A 24,959-nucleotide genomic window follows, 5' to 3' on the forward strand; every position below is an offset into this window, starting at 1 on the left:
CAGTGGCCAGTGCCAGGTGCTTCAGAGGGAATGAACAGAACAGGCAATCGTTGAGTGATCCATCCTGTCGTCCACTCCCAGCTTCTGGCAATCAGTGGCTATGGACTCTTAGAGCATGGGGTTGCATCCCTGTCCATCTTGGCTAATAGCCATTGGTGGACCTATGCTCCATGAAGTTATTTAGTTCTTTTTTAAATGCAGTTATACTTTTGGCCTTCACAACATCCCCTGGCAAGAAGCTGCACAGGTTGACTGTGTGCTCTGTGAAGTACTTCCTTATGTTTATTTTAAACCTGCTGCCTATTAATTTCATTGAGTGACCCTTGGTTCTTGTGTTATGTGAAGGAGTAAATAAAACTTCCTTATTCACTTTCTCCACATCATTCATGATTTTATAGATCTCTACCACATCCCCCTTCACTCCTCTCTTTTCCAAGCTGAAAAGTCCCAGTCTTTTTAATCTCTATTCATACAGAAACTGTTCCACACCCTTAATGATTTTTGTTGCCCTTCTCTATACCTCTTCCAATTTTAATATATCTTTCTTGAGATGGGACGACCAGAACTCCATGTAATATTCAAGGTGTGGGTGTACCATGGATTTATAAAGTGGCATTATGATATTTTCTGTCTTATTATCTATTCCTTCCCTAATGGTTCCCAACATTCTGTTGGGATTTTTGCCTGCCACTTCACATTGAGCAGATGTTTTCAAATCGTGTTAATCTATGTGTCTGATAATTCTGTTCTTTCCTATAGTTTCTACCAATTTTCCTGGCATTGAAGTTAGGTTTACCGGCCTGTAATTGCCAGGATCGCCTCTGGAGCCTTTTTAAAAAATTAGTGTCACATTAGCTATCCTCCAGCCACCTGGTACAGAAGCTGATTTAAGCGATAGGTACATACCACAATTAGTAGTTCTGCAATTTCATATTTGAGTTCCTTCCAAACTCTTGGGTGAATACCATCTGGTCCTGGTAACTCCTCACTGTTTATCAATTTGTTCCAAAACCACCTCTGCCGACACCTCAATCTGGGACAGTTCCTCAGATTTATCATCTAAAAAAGAATGGCTCAGGTGTGGGAATCTCCCTCACGTCCTCTGCAGTGAAGACCAATGCAAAGAATTAATTTAGCTTCTCTACAATGGCCTCATCTTCCTTGAGTGCTCCTTTAGTTTTTGTCTTTGGCTAGTTGCTCTTCAAATTCTTTTTTGGCCTGCACTTTTGCATTTGACTTGCCAGAGTTTATGCTGCTTTCTATTTTCCTCAGTAGGATTTAACATCCAATTTTTAAAGGATGTCTTTTTGCTTCTAACCATTTGTTTTTACTTTATTGTTTAGCCACGGTGGCACTTTTTTGGTCCTCTTTCTGTGTTTTTTTATTTTGGATATATATTTAATTTGAGACTCTATTATGGTGTTTCTAAAAAGTTTCCACGCAGTGTGCAGTCATTTCACTTTTGGGGCTGTACCTTTTAATTTCCATTTAACTAGCTTCCTCATTTTTGTGTTGTTCCCCTTTCTGAAGTTAAATGCTACGGTGGTGGGCTTCTTTGGTGTTTTTTGCCCCACAAGAATGTTAAATGTAATTATATTATGGTCACTATTACCAAGCGGTTCCGTGATATTCACCTCTTGGACCAGATCCTATGCTCCCATTTAGGACTAAAACAAGAATTGCCTCCCCTTGTGAGTTCCAGAACTAGCTGCTCCAAGAAGCAGTCAGTAATGGTGTCTAGAAACTTTATCTCTGCATCCCATCCTGAGGTGACATGTACCCAGTCAATATGGGCATAGTTGTGAAATCCCCTATTATTACTTAGTTTTCTATTTCTATAGCCTCTTTAATCTCCCGAAGCATTTCACAATCACCATCACCATCCTAGTCAGGTCATCAGAATCAGTAGAATATTCCTACTGCTATACTCTTATTATTCAAGCATGGAATTTCTATCCATAGTGAGTCTATAGTACAGTTTGATTCATTTACGATTTTTACTCTGTGCTTTGGCTTCACTAGGACTTCACCTTGAGTTTGCTAAATTGAGTAAATACTATTTTCCCCACTGAACATAAGACAAGATTTTTCAGGGATAGCTCTGTGGTTTGCGCATTGGCCTGCTACACCCAGGGTTGTGAGTTCAATCCTTGAGGGGGCCACTTAAGGATTGGGGCAAAATCAGTACTTGGTCCTGCTAGTGAAGGCAGGGGGCTGGACTTGATGACCCCTTCCAGTTCTAGGAGCTAGGATATCTCCATTAATTATTATTATTCCTTGACTTAGGATGGGCTCTATTTCTGGCTCTGACCCATGCAAAGTCCCCTGGCTCCAAGCCTAGTACATGTGATCTCTTGTAGCCCCACATCAAGTGGGGGAGGGATAGCTCAGTGGTTTGCGCATTGGCCTGCTAAACCCAGGGTTATGAGCTCAATACTTGAGGGGACCATTGAGGGATCTGGGACAAAAACGTGTCTGGGGACTAGCAACAGCCGCTTCACTTTCATCCTTGGCGCCTAAAGTGCCCGCCGAGCGCCCGGCCGGGACTACACCCAGGGCGTCCGCCCGCTCACTCGTGTCCCGTGTATTAACTCTGTCGTCTCCCTCCGCGGAGAAAAATAATCCAGGCGCGGGGGGTTGCCCCCTCCCCAAGCCCGTGAACCGTTAGTGATCGCTCGAGTAACCCCGCGCTGCTGCAGCCGCCGCCGCACTGGGCGGGCCCGGGATCTGGGGGCCCGCGGGGGAAGGATACAGCCGTGAATCGCTAGGCGATCCCCTGTCACACTGTTACTCCCCTGTTACCCCATAACGGTTTGTGCCCCGCGGGCCCGTGTGACGAGAGCAGCTCGAGGCTTTGGGCGACCTCTTCCCCCCTCCGTGTATCCCTCCGCCGCGGGAGGGGGGGGGCTTCTTCCACTTCCGGGTCCGCCATTTTGTCTCCCTCCCTCCCGAGCAGAGGGGGGGCAGTTAAAAGCAGGTAACCCCAGCAACCCCACCCCCTACCCCGGCCCGTGGGACGCCCACGCTGGCGCCGCCGGGGGCCGCCTCCGCCTCGCAGGGGTGAGTGGGGGGGTCCCCTCCTTGTGGGAGGAGTGGGGTCACTCTACGGGGGGGTCACGTGGGGAAGAGGCCCCTTGGGGGGGGCTCTCTCTGGGAGAGGCGGTCCCCTGCCTGGAGGGGAGGCTGGGGGTTGGGAAGGTCTTTGCCCCCCCCCAGAGGTTGGGGCTAAGGGAGGGAGCCTGAGGTGAGAGGGTGACTCCCGGGGCGGGGGATCCCCACTTCTGTGGGGTTGAGGGGCTGGCGGGGCGGGGGGGTGTTGCAGCGCATTGGAGGTGGGGGCAGATGCTCCTGGACCCAGACTGAGTAGAAACGAGTGCGGGGCTTTATTCTGATCCCTGGACAGGTTACAAAGAAGTGTTTAGCTGAAGCTTTTCTCCTGTTGCTGCTGGAGAGGAGGAAGTTTCAGGTGTCAGATCCTACGGAGACCTTGACTAGGGTGGGGGGGTTGTGAGCATGGGGGCGGTGGGGGGGGCTCCTGATTTTGATGGTTTTATAGCTGTTCAATAATGAATCCAGAGTTAGGTTAAAGTGCGATGAGAGAAACTGCGGGTTTTGTAGTTTTTAAAATAAATCCAAACCGCCACCGTTAAGCCCCAGTTCTGCAAATACTTACACCCATGATTCGCTTGATGTACATTGAACTCAACGGAGCTGTTCACGCGTGGCAAGTTAAGTGTAAAACTGGGGCTTAGCAGACTGTTAAAGGAGCATTCAAAATAAAGGCTGTCCTACTAAGAATCAGCGTAAGTGACGCTAAGGCTATGCATCCGAAGAAGTGGGTTGTAGCCCACGAAAGCTTATGCTCTAATAAATTTGTTAGTCTCTAAGGTGCCACAAGTACTCCTGTTCTTTTTGCTAAGGCCAGGAGGATCCTGCCTGTGTTTACACATGTGCACAATTGCCTCAAAGTCAATGTGGATGTACAAAAAGGCCCTGATCCTGTAATGAGCTCTGCACGTGGGTGCCTGTTTTGTGCTGCATGGTACTCCTTGTAGGATTGGGCCGAAGTTAAACATATGTGAGCATTTGTGGGAATGGGCTCGCACCTAAAAGGTTCAGCAAGGAATACAGACTGCTTTAGCGTGATGCGGCGCTTATTTAAAGTGGCCCTTTTAAGATGTCGTCATACAAGCTGCATGAACACCTAGAAATAGTGCAAGGATTTTTTTCGTCTTTCCAGTTTGTTTCCTTGAACATCAGGTTTTTATGACCGAGCTAAAAATGGTCACACTCCTGCCTTCTATGTTTAATACTTGGCATATAATAATTGCGCCCTTAGGTTTAAAATACCGTCATGTAAAATGGGAAATTTTACATTGGCTATGTTACTTGAGGAGAATTAGGTTTTTTAAAGAGATTGTTTTACTGTCATTTACGTACTTGGGGTTACTTATGGTATATTTGGACACTTCTGTTGAATTGTTCAATGAAGTGGTATAACTTTTTTTTTCATAAAAAGCGACAGAGTCCTGTGGCACCTTATAGACTAACCTTAGTCTATAAGGTGCCACAGGACTCTTTGTCGCTTTTACAGATCCAGACTAACACGGCTACCCCTGTGATACTTTTTTCATAAAACTTTTATCTCAGTTAAAGATCTGATGGATTCACTGATTAACTGTGCAGTTCAGTACTGGTATACATAGACATTCACTTGTAGCCATTTGAAGAGCCTTGCACATAAATTAATACTTAAGCTTCATGTCAGTTCTTCATAGGAATGAAATGTCACTGTATCTGTGTCAGACAAAATCTTCAGATCCCCCGATTAACTTATTTATTATACCTTTAAAGTATAGCTTGAAAAACAGAGGCAGCATTGCTTAGTAGACTTAACGCAGGAGTTCCTATTTCCAGCTCTAAAACAGACTGCCTTTATGAACGTGGACAAGTCACTTTATTTTTCAGTGTTTGGCAGCTGTAAGACGAGGACAAGGATATCAGCCCCTTCGCTCGTGGGGGTGGGGTGTTTGTGAAGACGAAGTAACTAATCTTTGTAAAATGCTGTATTTACGAAGTACTATGTGTTGCTGTTGCTATTGTAGACTTGGACTCGGGTCCATGCTGAGCCTCTGAAGTCAACAGGGGTACACTTGAGCTATTGGGTCTGTATCAGCTGATCCAGTTGCAGGATCAGGGTTGCATTTTGCAGTCCTATCATGTTGCAAGTACTGAACATTAAAAAGATATATATTTTCATAAACACTTGAACTCATTAAGTAATTTACTGGTCATATCAGGCTTAGATGCACACTGGAAATCAATCTATGTCCTAGTCTAGCTGATGATATTTTAGTCATATTGCACATTAAAGTGTTTTTTTTTCTGTTTTAAAATGCAGCTTTCTGAAAATATTTGTTCCCATGTATAAAGATGTCGTTAGTGGACCTCGGAAAGAGGTTGCTAGAAGCAGCTCGCAAAGGGCAAGATGATGAAGTTAGAACGTTAATGGCAAATGGTGCTCCTTTCACCACTGACTGGGTATGTTTTTAATAGAAAAGGCTACTTTTTCCATAAAGGTATTTACTCCAACTAAAATATAGAACAGATCCTATGAGGGCAACCTGAGGAGTAGGTGATAATCTTAAGGGCTGGTCTACGCTGGGGTGGGGGGGGAGGGAATCGATCTAAGATACGTCTACTTCAGCTACGCTATTCTCGTAGCTGAAGTTACGTATCTTCGATCGACTTACCTCATGTCCTCACAGCACAGGATCGACGGCCGCGGCTCCCCCGTCGACTCCGCTTCCGCCTCTCGCCCTGGTGGAGTTCCGTAGTCGACGGGGAGCGCGTTTGGGGATCGATTTATCACGTCTAGATGAGACGCGATAAATCGATCCCCGATAGATCGATTACTACGGTAGTGAAGACGTTGAGAGTCCTAACTTAGCTCCTGGGCACCCTTGCTCTGTAACTGTGTGACGACCAGACTGATTAACTGTGACATTTCATTGCTGGGAAATTCAAGCAACAAGCATTCGTACACTTTTGAAGTGTTTATGCAGACTTAGGCCCTGATCCTGAAAGCTGGTCAACATTGGTTGACCCCTGTTCCTGCAGGAGGAATTACCCTGTGAAAAACTTTACTATCATGGAGTAGCCCCATTGGAGTAAGTGGGACTAGTTTGGGGTAGTAAAGTTAAGTATGGGTTTAAATACACCTCTACCTCGATATAACACTGTCCTCGGGAGCCAAAAAAATCTTACCACATTATAGGTCCGCGTTATATTGAACTTGCTTTGATCCACCGGAGTGTGCAGTCCCCCCCGTCTTCCCCCCGGAGCACTGCTTTACCGTGTTATATCCGAATTCGTGTTATATTGGGTCGCGTTATATCGGGGTGGAGGTGAAGTTAAAGGATGGGGCCAAAGCATGGCATTCATACTCTGGTACATTGCCAGTGTAACCAGTTTGGGTGCCGCTGTTATAGAATGTTGAGCAATTTTTTACCTGTTCTTGTGTATGGGGGTGTTTGATCGCTCCTTTTAAGTCTTCTTTAAAGTCATCCTTAAGTGTCAATGTTTTTCAAACTATATTAACTTGCTAAGTACATTTAAATACTGAATTTAAAGGTTATAAGAGGGAATTAGAACAGCCAACCGTATTGATTGGCAGCTAATGCCTTTTTTGTGGATATATTTTAAATGTTTCATTTAAAGTAATTGTATATCAGATCTCATTTGACAGAACTTTAGTTCAGTGATCAGATTATTTTTTAACATTTGCCGTGGTGCAAGTGATCACAATCTAATTTTGTTTGCTATCTACGCAGGGACTATAATCCCAATCATTCATTTACATAATTGGTGCTTGTTGCAGGGTCAATTGCTGGTTGGTTTGCCCCCTTCTGGCAGAGCATACCATGGCCATCCCTCTGCATTGGGTGCCCCCTGCCAGTAGTTGCTCTCTAGACCCCATGGTGATCTATCCATTTAACTCAGCCCTCTACCACTTCCTGACATTCAGCCCTCTGGCCAGGTGGCTCTTTTCCCCCCCTTGCCACTGTGCACTTAAGGGTTTGTACCTCCCCTACTGTGGGGGATATGGTGAGGGTGTAACTCTAGTTCTTTAAAATTGCTGAACACATTAATGGAGATAAATATGTGCTTCCACACCTACGTTGAACAGATAACTTTTTTAAAAACATTTTTTAATATACAGCTCGGGACATCACCTCTTCATCTTGCGGCCCAGTATGGCCATTATTCAACAGCAGAAGTGCTGCTTCGAGCAGGTGTTAGCAGAGATGCTCGAACCAAAGTGGACAGGACACCATTGCATATGGCTGCAGCTGATGGACATACACATATTGTAGAACTGCTAATTAGGGTAAGTGAGATGTTGTGTATCAATCTGCAGAATATAAATCCGATCAATTACATTGTAATGTCCCTTATTAGGCATTACTCTCTATGTGAAGAAGTTATTGGTCGATCAGTGCCAATTAGATATTTTTATTGGTAGGATGAATTACAAAACTTCTTCCCCCTCTTAAGTATCATTTTAAAAACTTTTCTAAGGAAAACCTCAGAATTGTTCAATGAAATCACTGCTTAATTTAGTGATAACTACAGGAGATTTAAAACCGGGGTTCTCAAACTTTTTTTTTTTGCTGGGCCCCCCTTTGAAAATATTTCAGGCTGTGACAACACCCCCACCCCTTATTCCCATATCATGCCAACCTTTATTAGGATATCTCTATTTATTATAATATCTCCTAGAACTGGCAGGGACCTTGAAAGGTCATCGAGTCCAGCCCCCTGCCTTCACTAGCAGACCAAGTACTGATTTTGCCCCAGAGCCCTAAGTGGCCCCCTCAAGGATTGAACTCTCAACCCTGGGTTTAGCAGGCCAATGCCCAAACCACTGAGCTATCCCTCCCCCCCCTTCTGTAGTGAGAAGGAGGAAGGAAGGGTGGCAATACCGTGATCCCCGACAATAGTCTTGCAACCCCCTGTTGGGTCGGGACCCCCACTTTGAGAAATGCTGATTTAAAACAGTGTGATGCCTGTGCAGGAGAACAGGAAGCACATAGCTCAGGATGACATTAAAGCAACACTGTTTGCTTAAAGAATCCTATTGTCTGAATTGTTTTACCCGTTGTAACAAATGATACCTAGGATGAGTATAATTGTAAGAGATTAGTACCAAAGCAAATCTCTAAATTCTTAAGTGGTGTGTGTGCGCATGCATACGCACATATTTGACTGCACGTTGGGTGGGATCATGAAGGGACTTAGACGTTGCAATGCTGAGCATGATGGTGGCACTTAACTTTTAGGTGCCTAGACACTCACAGGGACAACACTGTGATCCACAAAGCTGGGCTAGGTGTCTATATTCCATACCATGAATGAGGAGAGATAGATGTTAGAATGCAATCCACAAAAGCCTGCATGGTAGCTCCACCCTATTCATTCAATACTCTGTTTTATTACTTATTAACTGGAAGAACAGAGTGAGTCGTCTCGTGTATTTGAATGTCAAATAAGGAAACACATTATCTGCAATGATTTTCCATTTATCTTAGGTGTACAGGTTACTCAACTTATTTTTTCCCACCCTAAGGTACCAAGGGGAGACGCTAATGAGGGGCGTGTGCTATGTTCTGCTCTTCTATCAGAGATAGGTGCCTAACTCTGGGCTACAGGGAGGCATCTGTCTACGAATGGGAACCTGCCACTTGGAGTCGTGCCTCCAGCACCTCTGAGCATGCCTACTGGATCAAGCCCTGCATGTGTCTTAGGTGGCCGAATGTCTGTCTGTCTTCCCCTTTGTTCGTGAACCACGTTCACGCTGGGGCTTTGGTGGGAGGTAGGCAGCAGTGCACATACCCAGAGGCAGGAACATAGGTGCCAAGGGAACTCTTGCTCTGACAAAAGTAGGCGCTGAGTGAGTTTAGGCACCTGTAGGGTTCGGCAGGAGTTTTGTGGATTCCAGTAGAACCAAAACTGGGACGTAGCTGCCTAAGTCTGGGATTTAGGTGCAGAAGTACCTTTGTAATTCCACCTTTTGTGTTTAGCCTGTTTCTCTTGAATCAGGGAGAGGCCATGCTCTGAAAAAAATACAGTTAGATTAAAGCAATGCTTTTATTTCTCTCAGAATGGTGCTGATGTAAATGCCAAGGACATGTTGAAGATGACTGCCTTGCACTGGGCAACAGAACACAACCATCGCGATGTTGTAGAGTTGCTTATAAAGTATGGAGCTGATGTTCATACTTTCAGCAAGTTTGATAAATCAGCCTTTGATATAGCCCTGGACAAGAACAATGCAGAGACTCTGGTAATGCTGCAGGTGGGTTAAGGAAGACATCTGTGAACGTACTTTCCCTGTAATTATCAGCTATCTGCCTACAGCATTTGCCAATGCGATGAGAATGAACATTTCCTACAGAAACTCTTTTGCATGCCTGAATCAGAATTGTGGTAACTTGTATAAAATATTGCAATGTCAATTGATATTAGTTTCTTCATCACTAAGGTAGTAGATTCGGAGGATAATGTCCAACATTTCTGAGCTGCATTGGTTTTCTTTGCAGACACGCAGTTCTTTAGAAACTCTGCTTCTGGACTCATGGAATTGACTCTCTTGTTGTTGGAATGTTTGTGGAAACATGCCTCTGGGAAATGGGAATGGAAGAAGCAGATTATTTTAATTTTATTACACGGTTGATTAGTTAATGTTTGGAAAAGGCTATTTAAATAGTGGGCTTGATTCTCTGTTGCCCTGCAACTTGTGTATTGATTTACACTAGTGTAAAACGCTGCAATTTCTGATTGATTTGGTAGTATTTTACACCTACTTTTGCACCAGTGCAAAGCAAATACAATTATTTGACTACACAAGATGCAGAGATACAGAGAATCAGGCCCCCAAAATGCTGTATAGATGCCAAGTATTATTTCTCTTATTGGAGATGAGATCAAATGTGTGCCTAATTGCTTTTTCTTCTGAAGGAGGCAATGCAGAATCAGGTGAACATGAATCCAGAGAGATCAAATCCTGTCACAAATACAGTGACTGTTGCCTCACCATTTATCCTTGCATCAGGGGAAGTTCTCAATCTTGCTAGTTTTGTTTCTTCAGCAAACACCAAAACAACCTCAGGTAAGATTCTGTGAACATGTAGGCGAAAAATGTTTCTCCAAAATATTTCTCGTGTAAAGGTTTTTAGAAAGCTGCATCTCTCAATTCAGTCTTCTGAATTGTAGAAGGCAGATGTTCCAAGTTAGTAGAGAAAGTTCTTTAAAATATATTGGAATGCACTAAAATATCCGTCCTATCAAAATATACACTTTATCTGTAAAAGATAATGGGCCAGAACCTAAGCTGGCATGAAAAGGCTTGTTCCATTGAGTCAGCGGAGAGCTTTGCTATTTTCACCAGTTGAGGATCTGGCTCAGTGTGTATTATAAGCAATAAAATAGAACCTTCATAACTTGGGAAATGTAAAGGACTCAAATTACAATGCACTGGTAGTTAACATAAGAACGGCCATAGTGGGTCAGACCAAAGGTCCATCTAGCCCAGTAAGTATCCTGTCCTCCGACAGTGGCCAATGCCAGTTCCACTAGTAAAATTTGAGTAGATATTCACCATTTGGTACCTAATCCCTAAATTTGTCAAGGATTCATTCAATACTCTGTTTTATTACTTATTAACTGGAAGAACAGAGTGAGTCGTCTCGTGTATTTGAATGTCAAATAAGGAAACACATTATCTGCAATGATTTTCCATTTATCTTAGGTGTACAGGTTACTCAACTTATTTTTTCCCAGCCAATAGATTAGAGATAAGATAAAAAATGAGGAAGCTAGTTATTTCCGTAAATTTCTCTGAAAAATTCATTTAAGGCTGAATATAAATTCTTTTCCTTACGTGAGACTTTATAACCTGTTGTTTTTTGTTATATTTGGGAAATCCAAACTACTGTTTCTTTTCAGTCTTAAGGAGGCTTCTAAATACAAGGTTTGTGAAGCAAGTTGAGGGCCTGACCCTGCAAACACTTCTGCATGTGAGTAACTTTTGAAGCTAATGGGACTGTTCACATGCATGAGTGTTTGCCAGAGTTGATTGGAGCAATATTACAAATGTGAATGTTTCCTGTTTTCAGTTCTAAGGGCCCAATGCTGCAATCGGCACCCTAATCTTGTGTGTGGCCCCATTGACTTCAGTGAGACTCTGAATTTACTTTGAGTAGAAACTTTCTATGTGGTTTACTCCTTTATTAAATTGACAGATCCCATAATTAACACCCCCCTGCCCCAAAAAAACCCACCACCACCACCTGAGGATTAAAAGAGCTTCACGTGGATAATATCACACCTTGTCCTAAAACAAGGACATTCCCACAATATATGTACCCGATTAATGTTAAAAATATGAAAAGGCCAATATATTTTCCCCATTTTGTTCTTTTTGGGTGCCACACTCTAAAACTTTACTCTTGTCAATAGTAACTCCTGGTCTGTTGGGGCCAGCAAACCCTTATCCCAACATGTCATTAGCATTTATCTTATTTGCCCACAAGAGGGCATTAGAGACTGTACTTCAATCACAGCAAGTAATAGTTTAACGTTTTTTTTCGTAAGTTAAGACACTTTTTGTACCACTTCTTGCTCGTAAGTGACTAAAAAGTTTATTTAAAACTACAAACTCCTTAATGAGGACAAATGTCTTTTACTTGCCTGAAGAAATTTTGTTCAGAAATAACAAACTTACAACTTTCTGAAAATAGCATATTGAATATACTAATTTTGGTCCCACTTAGATTTCTTTCTTTCTTTCTTCTGTTCAGTCACTACTGTCTCAGTGTAATGGATTACTGTGCTCGGTTGAGGGAAGAAGCTTCTTGCACTGGAATTGGGATGATTTTTATTCCTTGCACGAAGCCGAATCTGCAGTTCAAGAACTTGATATGCTGACTCTGATAGTCTTTACACCAGTTCCTTTGTTGTGTTTCGACTGACTGGCTTATTTTGTGAAGCTGGTTTTCAAACCATACATTGAAATGGCTAAGTGGTTATAACTGACTGATTTAGCTTTCAAGAAAAAGCTCTGATTGTTGATTTGTAACAAACAAAATGTGTTTTCTTAAAAGCAATGCTGAACGGAGTCAATACTTTATAGATTGGCAAAATCTCACAGTAAAAGAACTTGGGTTCTATAATTAGCTTATGTCAACAGACTTTTAAAAAATTTTTTTGGTATTTGCAATTCTGTAATTGAAATTAATGTGATACTGCAAAGTCAGGTAAATATAATTAAATGTATAGCAACCGCTTTTGCATAATGCTAATGTAGTCAGACTGTGTCAGTTCTGTGCTGGTGAGGCCTTGTGTTTTGATCATGTGTGGCTTTGAAAACATTGTTCACATCTGTTCAGAATGAAAACTAATTGTGGTGCCAAAATCTGGATTTTGATAGCCCAGTGGATTACCATTTGGCCACTTGAAGGTGATCTTTGTGACAATGCTGGAGTAAGTCATGTATCTACAAAAACAACAAGGAGTCTGGTGGCACCTTAAAGACTAACAGATTTATTTGGGCATAAGCTTTCGTGAGTAAACACCTCACTTCTTCGGATGCATAGAGTGAAAGTTACAGTTAATGCCTGCATCTGTAACTTTCACTCTATGCATCCGAAGAAGTGGAGTAAGTCATGTTAGCTTGCATCAATTTACTCCATTTAATTCCTTTGCATTGTTTCTAATACATTTATTTTTAAATCCAGAAAAATGAATATTCAATATAAGGTATTTATTTCAACCATGTTCTAAGAACAGTATGTGGGACTGTTTCAGATCTTGAAGTGGGGTATGCTAGGTATGAATTGTAGGCTGGAAAAACAGCCCCAGTAGAGCAGTAGGTTTTTGGCAGCATTTTTTTGCTTGAACACTTCTTTTAGTAAAGTCTTAATAGTATAGTACAATACTCTGATTGCAAATCTCCTTCACTTGCCTTCATTTCCTCAAAACAGGTGATTCCCGTGTATCTACAGTGCAGTTTTCAAACTCAACAACCTCTGTGCTTGCCACGCTTGCAGCCCTCGCTGAAGCATCAGCTCCCCTTTCCAATTCAAACAGATCTACAGGTAGGTGGGATGAATCTGGCATTGACATCAATGTATTTAATCCCTAGTGTATAATTTGCAAGAAATCATAAGAAAATTGAGTTACTTAAGTATAGCTTGTAAAAAGGATTGGAATTCATTCAGCATAACTCGAGCGTTGCAAAGTGATATAATATTTGGCAGTAGTTGCAAGGCTAATAGATTTATCTATTGTCATAGCTCAGATATTTCTACAAACAATAGTTACTTCTTTGAATGAAGCACCAAAGTATTTTTTACTAACCAGTCTTTCACTCTATCCTGTTTTGACCTGGATCCTGTTAGAATTGTTCTGTCCAACTACGTGTTATAAAAATAGAATAGGACGCAGCCTGTATCTCTGTCAGATGCTCCTTACTACACACATATGGACAGTGATATTTTTTCAAACTCCAGTTTTACAAAACATAGTTTGGAATGATTTTATTGCCACCTCGATATTTTGTATGTTCCCCCTGATTTTACAAAGCCTCATTGTGGTTTGTTTATCTATTTATTTATTTTTAAGTGTTAGGCTGTCTTGAGGCCTTGGTAACATTTGGATTCTTTTTATGCATACCATAGAATCTCAATTTTATGAACATCATGAACAACCATTTATATGAACTATTTTTCCTGACCCGGGAGGGGGAAATAATCGCATGGTAAAAGTGATGTCGTTGAGCAAGTTGACACCTCTTTATGTCTGATGCTATCAGTGTATTGGAAATTGCTTTGCAGTGGTTTTGAAGGATAAGAAGAAAATAATTCACGGCACCAAACTGCAATTTATGCACTGTGCCTGCTGTAATTTTGAGATGTTCCTAAAATTGAACTTTCTGATTTTATGAACTCCTTAGTCCCAATTGGTTCATAAAACAGGGTTCTACCGTACTTTATTCTAAATAGTTTGTGATGCTTTATGGCAGTGATTCTCAGCCTATTTCCCATCGTGGGCCACATATGCAGCTCTTTGTTATGTGGGTTGCAGCCACACAATATATATACTTCCTACATGGCCCTGAGGATGTCACATGGGTCACAGCTGCATGCTGATTGGATCGTGGGTTGAGCAGCACTGCTTTATGGTATATGTACAATGTGCAGAGTGTGGAAACCACCAGTTGACTTTAGAATTATCAAGTTGGCCAGCTTTTAAAAGCAAACATTATGTAATCTTTTTTTAAACCTTTGAACCCATTTTTTTCAGAGACAGAGTACTTTTTACTGTATTAGTTTTATTTGTATTTGTGAATGCTGGTGCTTTAAATTCATCTAGGTATCTGAAGAGAATTATTTTTACCATTGGAAAGTTGCTGTGCTTGTATTGGTATTTTATTTTGTCCATTTTAGATTTTTAACATTTGCAGATTACTCCATACCAGATGCTTCAGTGTTTGCAGTTCTTGTGCAGTAAACATTGACTCATTTACTCCAAGCGTAGCTTTTTCTTAATTTTTTTTTTTTTTTTTTTTAATAAACTTGGGAGTTTTGCTCTGCTTTCTCTAGCTAACACAGAGGAAATAGTGGAAGCAAATTCTGTAGATTCTGCAATACAGCAGGTGGTTGGCAGTGGAGGTCAACGAGTCATTACGATAGTAACAGATGGCGTTCCACTGGGCAGTCTCCAAACAGCCATTCCTACTAGTGGTATCAGCCAGCCGTTTATAGTGACCATGCAAGATGGACAGCAAGGTAAGAGGCTACTCACTTTAGAAAACTGTAAGCCAGTTTTAGACTTTCCTAATGTTAAAAATTAAAAAAAGCTATGGTAGATGCATAGAGATAGACTTAGGTCTGTGAATCTCGGGAAAGTAGGCGGGCGGGGGCGGAGAGGAAAAATGAGGCTATTACATAGTTCAGCTTGCTTGTAGTGTGCTGCTACAAATGTGTACCTTCCAAGTGAGCTCTATAAAAGAATGGAGAGGAGAATTAAGATTTATGACTGAAGCTAGTTACATAATCGTTCTAATTTAACACACAGTACTACATTTTTATTCTAATATTAATAGTTGAATTAAAATGAGTGAAACATGTGTAATGATAACCTAATAGAATTTATGATAAATATTTATCTGGTGCATTCCTCCCACCAGCTAGGCTAGGATTGGTTCCTTATATATGGAGATATCCTATCTCCTAGAACTGGAAAGGACCCTGAAAGGTCATAGAGTCCAGCCCCCTGCCTTCACTAGCAGGACCAAGTACTGATTTTGCCCCAGATCCCTAAGTGATCCCCTCAAGGATTGAACTCACAACCCTTGGTTTAGCAAACCAATGCTCAAACCACTGAGCTATCCTTCCCCGCCTTCCTACTACATGATTGTATGTGTCCTCTCCAATCTGGATTTAAATGACTCAACCAACTGTTTTTCTACCAATATCCCTTGCGTGATTATTTCGGAGTCTAAATAGAACTTGGTTTTAAGACATTTTTCTTGATTGTCCGGTTAAGTATACCTTTTCATCCCATTACTCTAACTATATTGTTTTAGATCATCTAATCTGTCAGTTTCACAAACCTATGCAAAGTTATAGGTAGTTTACAGAGAGGCAGACCAGTCATAATGAATTACCGTATATACTCGATCATGAGCCGGTTCGTTTATAAGCCGACCCCACCAAGATGGATAAGTAAAAATGGAAATTTTTATAACCCGTTCATAAGCCGACCCTATAATTCAGGGATCAGCAAACTTTGGCTCCCGGGCCATCAGGATAAGCCATTGGCGGGCCGAGATGGGTTGTTTACCTTGAACGTCCGCAGGCACAGAGGTAAACCTAAGTAAACAAAGTGTCCCGGCGCACCAGCTGCTAACCCTGTTGGGCCGGGACAGCAACTGGTGGGGAAATTTTTTGGCGAGGAGAAGCTGGGAGTCAGGGGAGTAACCCCTGTGACCATTCCCCACACTCTCCCCATCCCTTCCCGCCTTATCTGGGGAGGGCCAGGGGCGGATGTCTCTGACCTGGCCACAGCCTGCTCCGGCGGGCCAGACCGGGCGGCGCGGCCGCAGCCTGCCAGCCCCAGAGCTGCAGCTGCTTCAGAGGCTGGGGGAGAGCAGCGTGGCCAGAAGCAGAGAGACTCTGGCCCTACCTCTTCCCTTCTGGCTGTGCTGCCTCTCCTTGCTCCCTCTGTTGGGGGGAGGGGCTGTGTCCCACCTCTCCCTCTCTATACCCATTCATAAGCTGACCCCCTTCTCTGGTGCCTCCCTTTTTTACTAAAAAAATCCGGCTCATGAACGAGTATATACGGTACTTATTTTCATTTCACCTCTGTTTGTTTGCAAACTGTCCATGAATGGAAAACAATTTTCTCAAATTTATTATTCAGAATTATTTGCCAAATGTCTACATATAATTATTGATCTGTAGCTTGTTCTGTCGATGTTCCTAATTAGAACACTTTTGATAGAACACAGTAGTTCATATCCTAGAATCATGAATACCAGGATTGGAAGGGACCTCAGGAGGTCATCTAGTCCAACCCCCTACTCAACGCAGGACCAATCCCCAACTAAATATGATCTGTTTCTGATAGAATGAAATGTTACATATCAGGTTCCCTGAACAAAAACTTGTTTATGTATTTATAATGTACTTGTGCTCTGGAATATTCACAAGTTTTATGTACCCTCTTAATTCAATTGCTATGCTATTGACAAGAACAGGATGATGAAAGAACTATAGTATTCCCTAAAATAGGGGGAGTGTTTAACAAAAAACATTCACCTTTGACTTAAGATTCTCCCAGGTAGGTGGTGAATGGGCTCTGAAACTTTCTTCTTGCTGTAGCAAATAGAATGTCTTAATGCAAGATATGAACAAGGAAACGTAACCCGGGACTTGATAAGAAGCTTTGCGTCCCTTCAGTGGAATTTAGGAATTACTGATTTAAGTTTCCCACCACTTCTGTGCAGAGGAGCACCTCCCTCATGCATTAATTTCGAAGTAATCTGTGTCTCTGGATTTATGTACGAAAGCATCTGTAATCCATTGTATATTCATTTCCTGCATTTAATATTCCTTGACTTGTAGTTCTAACTGTACCTGCTGGTCAGGTTGCAGAAGAGACTGTTATTGAAGAAGAAGAAGATGATGATGATGTTGTAGAAGAGGAAGAACATCCACCAGCGAAGAAGCAAAAAATTGACCAAAATGTAAATGATTTGGAAGAAAACAAGGTAAAAGTTCGTTTGTAACTTTCATAGAAAATGGGTGGAGTCTAAACTATCAGTCTGCACTGAACTGAGAATGTAGGGTTTCAAGTATAGTTAAAAAATAACACTCAATATAAATGATGTGGCCCAAGTTGATTTTAAATTTAGTCAATGATCATGTCTTTCCCATTTCTGAAAACTCTCACTATAATGTTTCTCATTCTTTATGCTCAATCTGTATGATCAGTTAATATGCAATACATTAATACCACTTCACTCTTATGTAGTGCTGTTCGTTAGTAGATATCAGATGTTTTACCGAGGTGAGTATCATGGTCTCCATTTAAGGAGGGGGAAACTGAGGCACAGCGAGGGGAAGTGACTTGCATACTGTCACCCAGCAGGCCAGTGGCAGAGCAGGGAATAAGAACCCAAGTCTTCCGCATGGCAGTGAAGTGCTCTGCCCACTAGGCCATAGGGCAAGTGGTGTTAGCAGTTGAGTCGCTGGTGGTGGAAGGAAGAGTCTCTTCCAAGTCACTCTTTGTGTAATCTTGTCAGTTAGTTAATTTTTGAGCCCAGGCTATTGAGTTGAAGCACTGTACTCTGCTCTATTATTTAGAACTCCCTCTAAAACTGCAGTGAGAACAGACCCAATGTGAGACTGACCACTCTTCACATTCCAGCTGCTGTTTTAAAGAAAGTCAGATTACATATCCTTCCAAATGGGAGGGTGCTGGATAAGTTTTTTTTGGTGGCAGAACTTACCTTTTGATTTTGGGGGCCACTAGGTGTTGTGGATTCTTTTTTTGTTTAGTCTGTTTCTCTAGCCCTCTCCCCAGTTGCCAACACTGTTGCTTTTGCATCTGGATGATAAAGAAATATGGAAACCCCACTAATCCATCCTTATGGGGTCACTTATACTAGAGAACTGTGCCTAGCCTACCTTGCTGAAAAGACCAGCGGACAGTTTGTGCCTTAACATATACCCTGTGCAACTTGATTTCACTTAACAGAGGCCACTAATCAGCCCTGAGGTGATACAACCCAGCCCTGTTTTAGATTTACCAATGAGTAGAGGCAAAAGGCTTTGTATCCCTATGCCCTGAGACATCCATTATCTCTCTATGCACTTGGTCTGTCCTTTCTTACCTGTGTCTAGGTATTGTGTATTAGTGCTTGCATCCCAGGTACAGGTGCAAGCTGCTGACTCATTTGGGCACTAGTCAGAGTCTGTCTTGTTTTGTAGGACGATAACGAAAGGGAAATGTTACAGCAGCAGTTGCACGAGGCAAACAGAAAGGCGCAAGAATATCGAAGCCAGCTAATGAAGAAAGAACAAGAAGCGGAGCAATACCGGCTAAAGCTTGAAGCCATGGCAAGACCGCAGCCCAATGGTGCTGAGCTTACAGTGGTTGAAGAGATTGCTGAGGTGGATGCAGTTGTGGTATCGTCAGAGGAAATGGAAGGGTCTGCAGCAACTGTGGTGGAAACAGAGCAGCCTACTGACATTGCCGTGGAAACCGTAACGGCATAACCTGCGGGTTACCAACTCCGGTTTTAAAGGAAAAACATTATTTTAAAGGAGATGCTTTTGACAAGCAACATTGTGAGCTAAGTGGTCTACTGGAATATTGAAGAACTGAACTGCTTGTGTGGTTCCATTCAGAGGGATAAAATCTCTCCTGCAGCTCATAACATTAATTTGCTTTGAACACAAAGCCAAAGGTGCTTTTATAGTTTGATGTTGAGAGAGAGGTATTTTAAAAAGTACCCTAATAAATTTAGCCAGCAAGTGACCAACAAGCTTATTTTGTGACATAGGTCTATAATGTGGGAGGGAAAGGGGTGGGTGGGGAAAGAGAAGTACCTCATTGCCAAAGTAGCTGGTAATAGCGCTCAGCTGCCCTGAATTTACTGCACTGAAAACAAATTTTATGCAATGACCTATTTGCACCCTTGTGTGTAGTTATCGGATTGGAAACCATGATTTGGAGTCTCACAAACAGTCTGTTTGGGGGTATAAACTTTTCATTAAAAAGCTGGCTTTTATTGGAAAGCAAACCTCGTTGCTGAAATAAAACACTATTGACAATATCTTCCAAAGCCCTTTGAGAGAAGGTGGAAAATGGATTGGTCTTTGTAGAGGATACGTTTGTTTCAAAAATGAATCCAAAATACAGTACTCCTACAAGAACAAAGCACAGGCTAAGTTTGCATGAGCTCTTTAGCATTTAAGCAATTTGAGATATCAGGGAATATTAAAACTGCCTTTTTTTGGTCTGTTTTTGAAAGCGCTATCCACATCTGAACCCTTGACTACCTAAAGGGATACCAGGTAAAAATTAGACCCTTCAGTTTTATGAAACTCGGTCAAGTTTTCTTTTTAGCATTTTTGTGCTATTCAATGGCACCAACTGTTTATATATGCAAAATAAAATGTCTGTGAAGTTGTGTTTATAAGACAGTCTGGGAGGTTGGTATGTTTCTGTTTGGAAGTGGGTAGGCATCTCACATCTTTACTAATCCAAATTGTCCATTTTAAATATACTTTAAAAAAAAATTTTAAACAAGTAACTGATCTTAAAATGTTTATGGGTGTGTTTTCTTTACTATTTGCTTGCAGACCCATGCAGAGTAAAGAAGTTGCCTATATGTGTTGCCTGTTGCAGGCTGGGAGATTGTATTTTAAAGTGAGAGACATGTATCACATGCAGAACTGTCTGTCTTTTCTGTTACAGGACCGAAGCAAAATTATTGGAAGTGCTATGATTAACTGTGGGAACAATTGTTTACGGTATGGTAGTCTTAATTAATGATCATGAGTAAAGCAATTTAAATTGAGGAAAAACTTCACAAGAATGTAGCCTGACCAGTTTGCTGCAGAGTTTAGAAAGTATTAAATCACTTCTAGCTTGAAAAACTGATACTGCTTTTTTGACAGGTTTTGAAAAATCTGTCTTCCCTTTCCAAGGCAAGTATCGTTAAATTCATGGCTTCAGTTTGCATAATGCAGTCTCTCCTGCTTAAATTCTGCTGTTTGTGAGGATTGGCAGTATTCATGGTAGTTGTTCAATTTCATGGTTGCAAAGGTTTGTCTTGTATTCTTATTTCCAGCAGCGTGTGTCCAGATAATGTGGTTTTGTGTTGATACAGATACCTCTTTCATTATATTTCTTTTCTAGCAGACATGCCCATGTTAGGACATTTGAGATGAATCGTGCAGAGACTTTTTTTTAGTCCACAAAGATACTAACTTCTGGAGTCGTGAACTGTAATCCTGGGTATGGTCATAGGTGACAATGAATTGGCCTCTGTGTAGGGGAGACTGGTTCACATCAGACAAGCATGGCTCAGGTTCCTAGGATAGCGATTGCTCAAGAGTGGCTTTGAATTGATAGCAATGACATTGCAGGTCCTGTCCTGGGAGGAGCCGTGGAGGCCTCTTTGAATCAGGTTTTGCTCTGTATGGTGCTGTTAGCCTCTCGCATTAATGAGCATGAGATTGGCATACATTTTAAAAAATGTAACTTCAGCCTGTCTTCGCAGCTTGAATTCTATAACTATCTATTCTAAAGCATTTGCATTCAAACATTTGATCCATTTCCTGTTCAAAATGAATTGCCTCTGCTCACTCAAGAAATGTGAAAGATTGAAGCACCTCACATAAATTATTTTTGACCATGCATTTTGGCCTAACAGTTCTCCATCTATAGATCGTGTACCAAATTCTACCATTACATCCATGCACCCTCATTGTCGCCGCTTGGATTGAATGGTTGAAATAGAGCAGACTTTGGTATACATCCACATTGCAGAGTACATATGTAAGTTGTATTTATTCTGTACATATGCTTACAGTGCAAAGCTTCTTTTAGATAGTGCAGATAGTACATTGTGCCTTTAGAAATGAAGGAAGAACTATCCATTGTAATGATGGATTAATATAAATCAAATAGTTTTAATTTGGTAGTCTTATTAGAAAAAGAATGATGACTTCTGAACAGAGATGTTTCCTGATTAGGAGAAAAGCATTGTTTAGTTTTAATTTGAAAGAAAGAATTGTAGAAGCTAGGTCTCTTCCAACTCTGTTTGGTAAACAGTCCATATCCCTATCAATACAGGACTACTATATTTTCTGAGGTTTTGCTCAGTCTAGTGTTAAGTGGCACAAAACTGGAGTATCTACCAGTTAGGCTTTGGAATAATTTCTTGTTGATTTCACTATTGGGAGTTTTCTCCTTGTCTGGATGGACTTTTTAGGGATGGTTTATTTTGTCTATCTCCCCATCTTCCCCCAAAGTAAGTGGGGGTTGCTGGAGTCATGAATCAGTAACTAGGGGATCTTACATCGTCACTCTGATCAAATCTTTGTCTCTGCAGTTTCAGTGGAAGCCATGAGAGGGACTTTGACTCCTTGTTAGTAGAAGATAGGAGTGTCAAACTCTTCTATGTAAATGTTCCTCTATTTCCTTCGTGTGGATAGAAGGTAACAGTGAAGAGGCCCAGACTTTTAGAATCAAGCATACAGCTTTGGACAGCAACTTCAGAATGAGAAACAAAAAGGGCCACATTTCTTTGGTAAAGCCAATCACTGCTAAAATATCATTCTATGAATCTTGGTAGTGTCCAGATTCCTCAATTGGGATTGAGGACATGTTGTAATAGGGGCTGTACAAATGCACAGAATGCAATACCTACCCCAACTAGGGATCTAAGAAAGGACAAGCCAGGCAAAGGCTGGTCAGCAATATAAACCCAGTTAAAATCCAGTAAAATGAATTTAAATGAAATGAGGTCCTTCTTGGAAAGTTGCATTTCACCAAACTTCGAAGCATCTCCTTGGAGATGTGGTGGATGTAACAATTAAGAATCAAAAAGCAAGATTCAGCAAAACATGCTGTCAGTCCTCTTGCAGCTGGATTGGGGATAGGAAAGAAGCTGGTTTATATGATGGAGAGGGGAAGGGGGGGATGTGAGCCAAAGTCATGAACAGTTTGTTGGAAAGAGTTTAATAACCTGTAATCTTATGGACACTTGCTATTTGCAGAACATTACAGGTAAGAGTGTAATCTGCCATACTGCAGAAAGACATTCTAGCAACAGTGTCAATAATGGAACTCAGCACACTGAATTCAGTGCCATCTTGATTCACATTTATATATCCATTCGAAGGCAATAACCTATGAGGAGGGTGGTTGCACCATTTGTGTATATACCCAAAGTAGGAAGTGTGTCCCATATTCATCTTTCTTTTAACGTAGTGGGCCAGAGTCACCCCTACTATAAGCCCCCTAAAATCAATGGAGTTACCAAGGTGAATTTGGCTGTGTTTTCATCACTTATTGTAGTGCAATTAAAACTTAACAGTCCATAAATTTCAGAAATATTTCCTGGGGGGGGGGTTTCTTTGAAATATTGTGCAATTTAAAGATATGCCCTGGCAGTCCAGTCCAAGCAGAAATTGTGTATGTGGTGTGGTTTTTCTTGTTTAAAACAGTTGGCTAAGTTTTAACAGTATTTTATTGGTTGTTTTCACTAACCGCTTTAGGAAAGACTTATGAAACTACTTTCTTTGTATTGTAAAATCTACCACGGGACTTACTGGTTTTATGTATCAAAGTGCATTTATTTATAAGCAGTGTAACTATTTATAAAAAGACTTTATATCTTTTTCCAAAAGATGTTTTGAGGAAGGCTTTAATAATGGATTTTTAAAATTAATGATAGTTTGGAGAAACAGGACTCCTACTTATTTTACATTTTCACTATATACTTCAATACTATAAAACAGAACCAGTGTTTCCTCTGAATTGGAAAATACATTCATTTCCTTTGCTTTGTTTTCTGTACATGTTACAATTGTCTGAGCTGAAATTCTTTATTGTACACTGTGAAATTGTATCACAAGGGTAATCCAGAGAGAAATTGATTTAACAAAATGTTTACAGATTTAAAGGGACACTGTCAAGTTTAAATTACATTTGCCTGAAAATTGTGCCCACTGTAGTTACTTGCAAGACCTAAGATTACAATAACTGAAAAGCTGGCAAAAAAAAGTCTGCATTTGACAGCACTTTGTGTATAGTCATTTTAACTGTTTCCCCTATGTTGTCTCAATTTTGCTTAAAAGACCCTTCTACTGGGAAACAGATCTCTCTCTCTCTCTCTCTCTCTCTCTCTCAAAAAAAAAGTTCTGAATATACTGTTTAAGGGGGCTGGGATTTAAAAAGGAGTCAATTTTTTTTATTTTTATTTTTTTTAAGAAAAAAAGCACAGTATTCTTTTAATGTTGTATGGTGTGAAAAATTCACCATTTTGTGTTTTGTTTTAGAAGTTTTCACGCACCATGTCTGAATTAAGACTGCAGCACATTCGAAAAGACAATTTCCAACTTTTGTATGACCTTATTCATGGCAGTTATATGATGAATGCTGCCTTTTTGAACAGAGAGGCAGTGCTATATTCTGGTTAACACAAGGCTAGGTGAGGCTACATAGATATTTTATGGGCTGTTCTTAAATAAGGGACAAGGAAAAAATGTAGAGATTTGTCTTAAGCCCAGATCCTGCCAACCCTTATGCATATGAGCAATGTTATGCATGTGAATAGTCCCATTGAAATTATGCCTGGGTGTTTGCAGGATCAAGGCCTGCATTAGCTCATCTCCTCCAAACCCTACAGATTTTTAATCGAGCAATAAAGGATTACAAAAAATGTAAAAGCCTAAAATAAGCCCTTCATCTTAACCTGTGTGCAGAAAGGGAGCTGTCTGTACATAGCACTTATTTTTTTAAAAAAAATCATCCTCCCACACACCCTGCCTGAATTTCCAACTCAAGAGACCAATTTACAAGTTCTGTCTTATTTGGGGATTTGCATTTCTGAGTAGGAGAGGCGGGAGAAGTTTGACTGGTTTCAAATGAACATTATTCAAAAGTGCTATTTTTAACTTGGTTTCTCCTTTTTTATATTAAGATATTTTTAGGTGACTAAACGCTACCCTAAAGGAAAAGAATCCCAGAATGGAAACACAACATTTAGCAATTTAATGGGTCTGGATACACAGTCTTTACTCAGGTAAAAACTCTTTGAAATCCATGAGATTTGCCTGAGCCCTGACTGTAGGGATTAGGTTTCCACCTGCAATCTAGTTTAATTCACATCCATTTAACATGTTTCTCATATGAGGTGAACATGATCTGGTTGTAATTGGGATAGAAGTTGAATTGTGCCCGTGTCCGTTTCTACATCAGTGGTTCCATTATTCTAAACTGTGACTTAAACTTTGCAAAACTTCTCCAGAGGAGAGGAAAAGAACATTAAGCAGGTCATGTAAACTTTAACCAAACTGTTGGATTCCTTTAGATTTTAAATAATAAATGCTCTCCCAAAAAGCTCTTGTGTGCTCTGATGGGAAATTTCCATAGGGGAGTAACTAAAGCCATTCTGGTATAATTCCCCTGTGTGGACACACTTTTATTGTAGAATAGTGTTCTCACATGGAGTTACACAGGACCAGTTATTCCACTGCAGCTATGCTGGGAAACTTCCCCATGTCGACAAGGCCTTAGGTTACGTCTACACTGCAATAAGACCCGCTGCCTGGCTGTGGCTGGCCCAGATCAGCTGACTTGGGCTCAGGCTTCAG

The 24,959-nt window shown here is 41.1% G+C and overlaps 1 protein-coding gene across 1 annotated transcript; it reads left to right on the plus strand.

Moving 5' to 3' along the window:
* The first annotated feature begins 3,008 nt into the window (after positions 1-3,008).
* GABPB2 (GA binding protein transcription factor subunit beta 2) lies at positions 3,009-19,023 on the plus strand. The gene is made up of 9 exons (XM_024201964.2): positions 3,009-3,060; positions 5,402-5,541; positions 7,223-7,390; positions 9,164-9,358; positions 10,021-10,171; positions 13,044-13,157; positions 14,664-14,849; positions 17,190-17,335; positions 18,558-19,023. Exons 2-9 carry the CDS (start codon positions 5,434-5,436, stop codon positions 18,843-18,845), a joined length of 1,356 nt encoding a protein of 451 aa, XP_024057732.2. The 5' UTR covers positions 3,009-3,060; positions 5,402-5,433; the 3' UTR covers positions 18,846-19,023.
* Positions 19,024-24,959: the final 5,936 nt, after the last annotated feature.

This window comes from Terrapene carolina, unplaced genomic scaffold (assembly GCF_002925995.2).
Source record: "Terrapene carolina triunguis isolate 2854851 unplaced genomic scaffold, T_m_triunguis-2.0 Scaffold675, whole genome shotgun sequence".
NCBI lineage: Eukaryota > Metazoa > Chordata > Testudines > Emydidae > Terrapene > Terrapene triunguis.

Coding starts and splice junctions, on each gene's coding strand:
- GABPB2 (XM_024201964.2), top strand. CDS start 5,434: ATGTCGTTAGTGGACCTCGGAAAGAGGTTGCTAGAAGCAGCTCGCAAA. Junction 5,542..7,222: donor CTCCTTTCACCACTGACTGG/GTATGTTTTTAA, acceptor TTTAATATACAG/CTCGGGACATCACCTCTTCA. Junction 7,391..9,163: donor TTGTAGAACTGCTAATTAGG/GTAAGTGAGATG, acceptor TATTTCTCTCAG/AATGGTGCTGATGTAAATGC.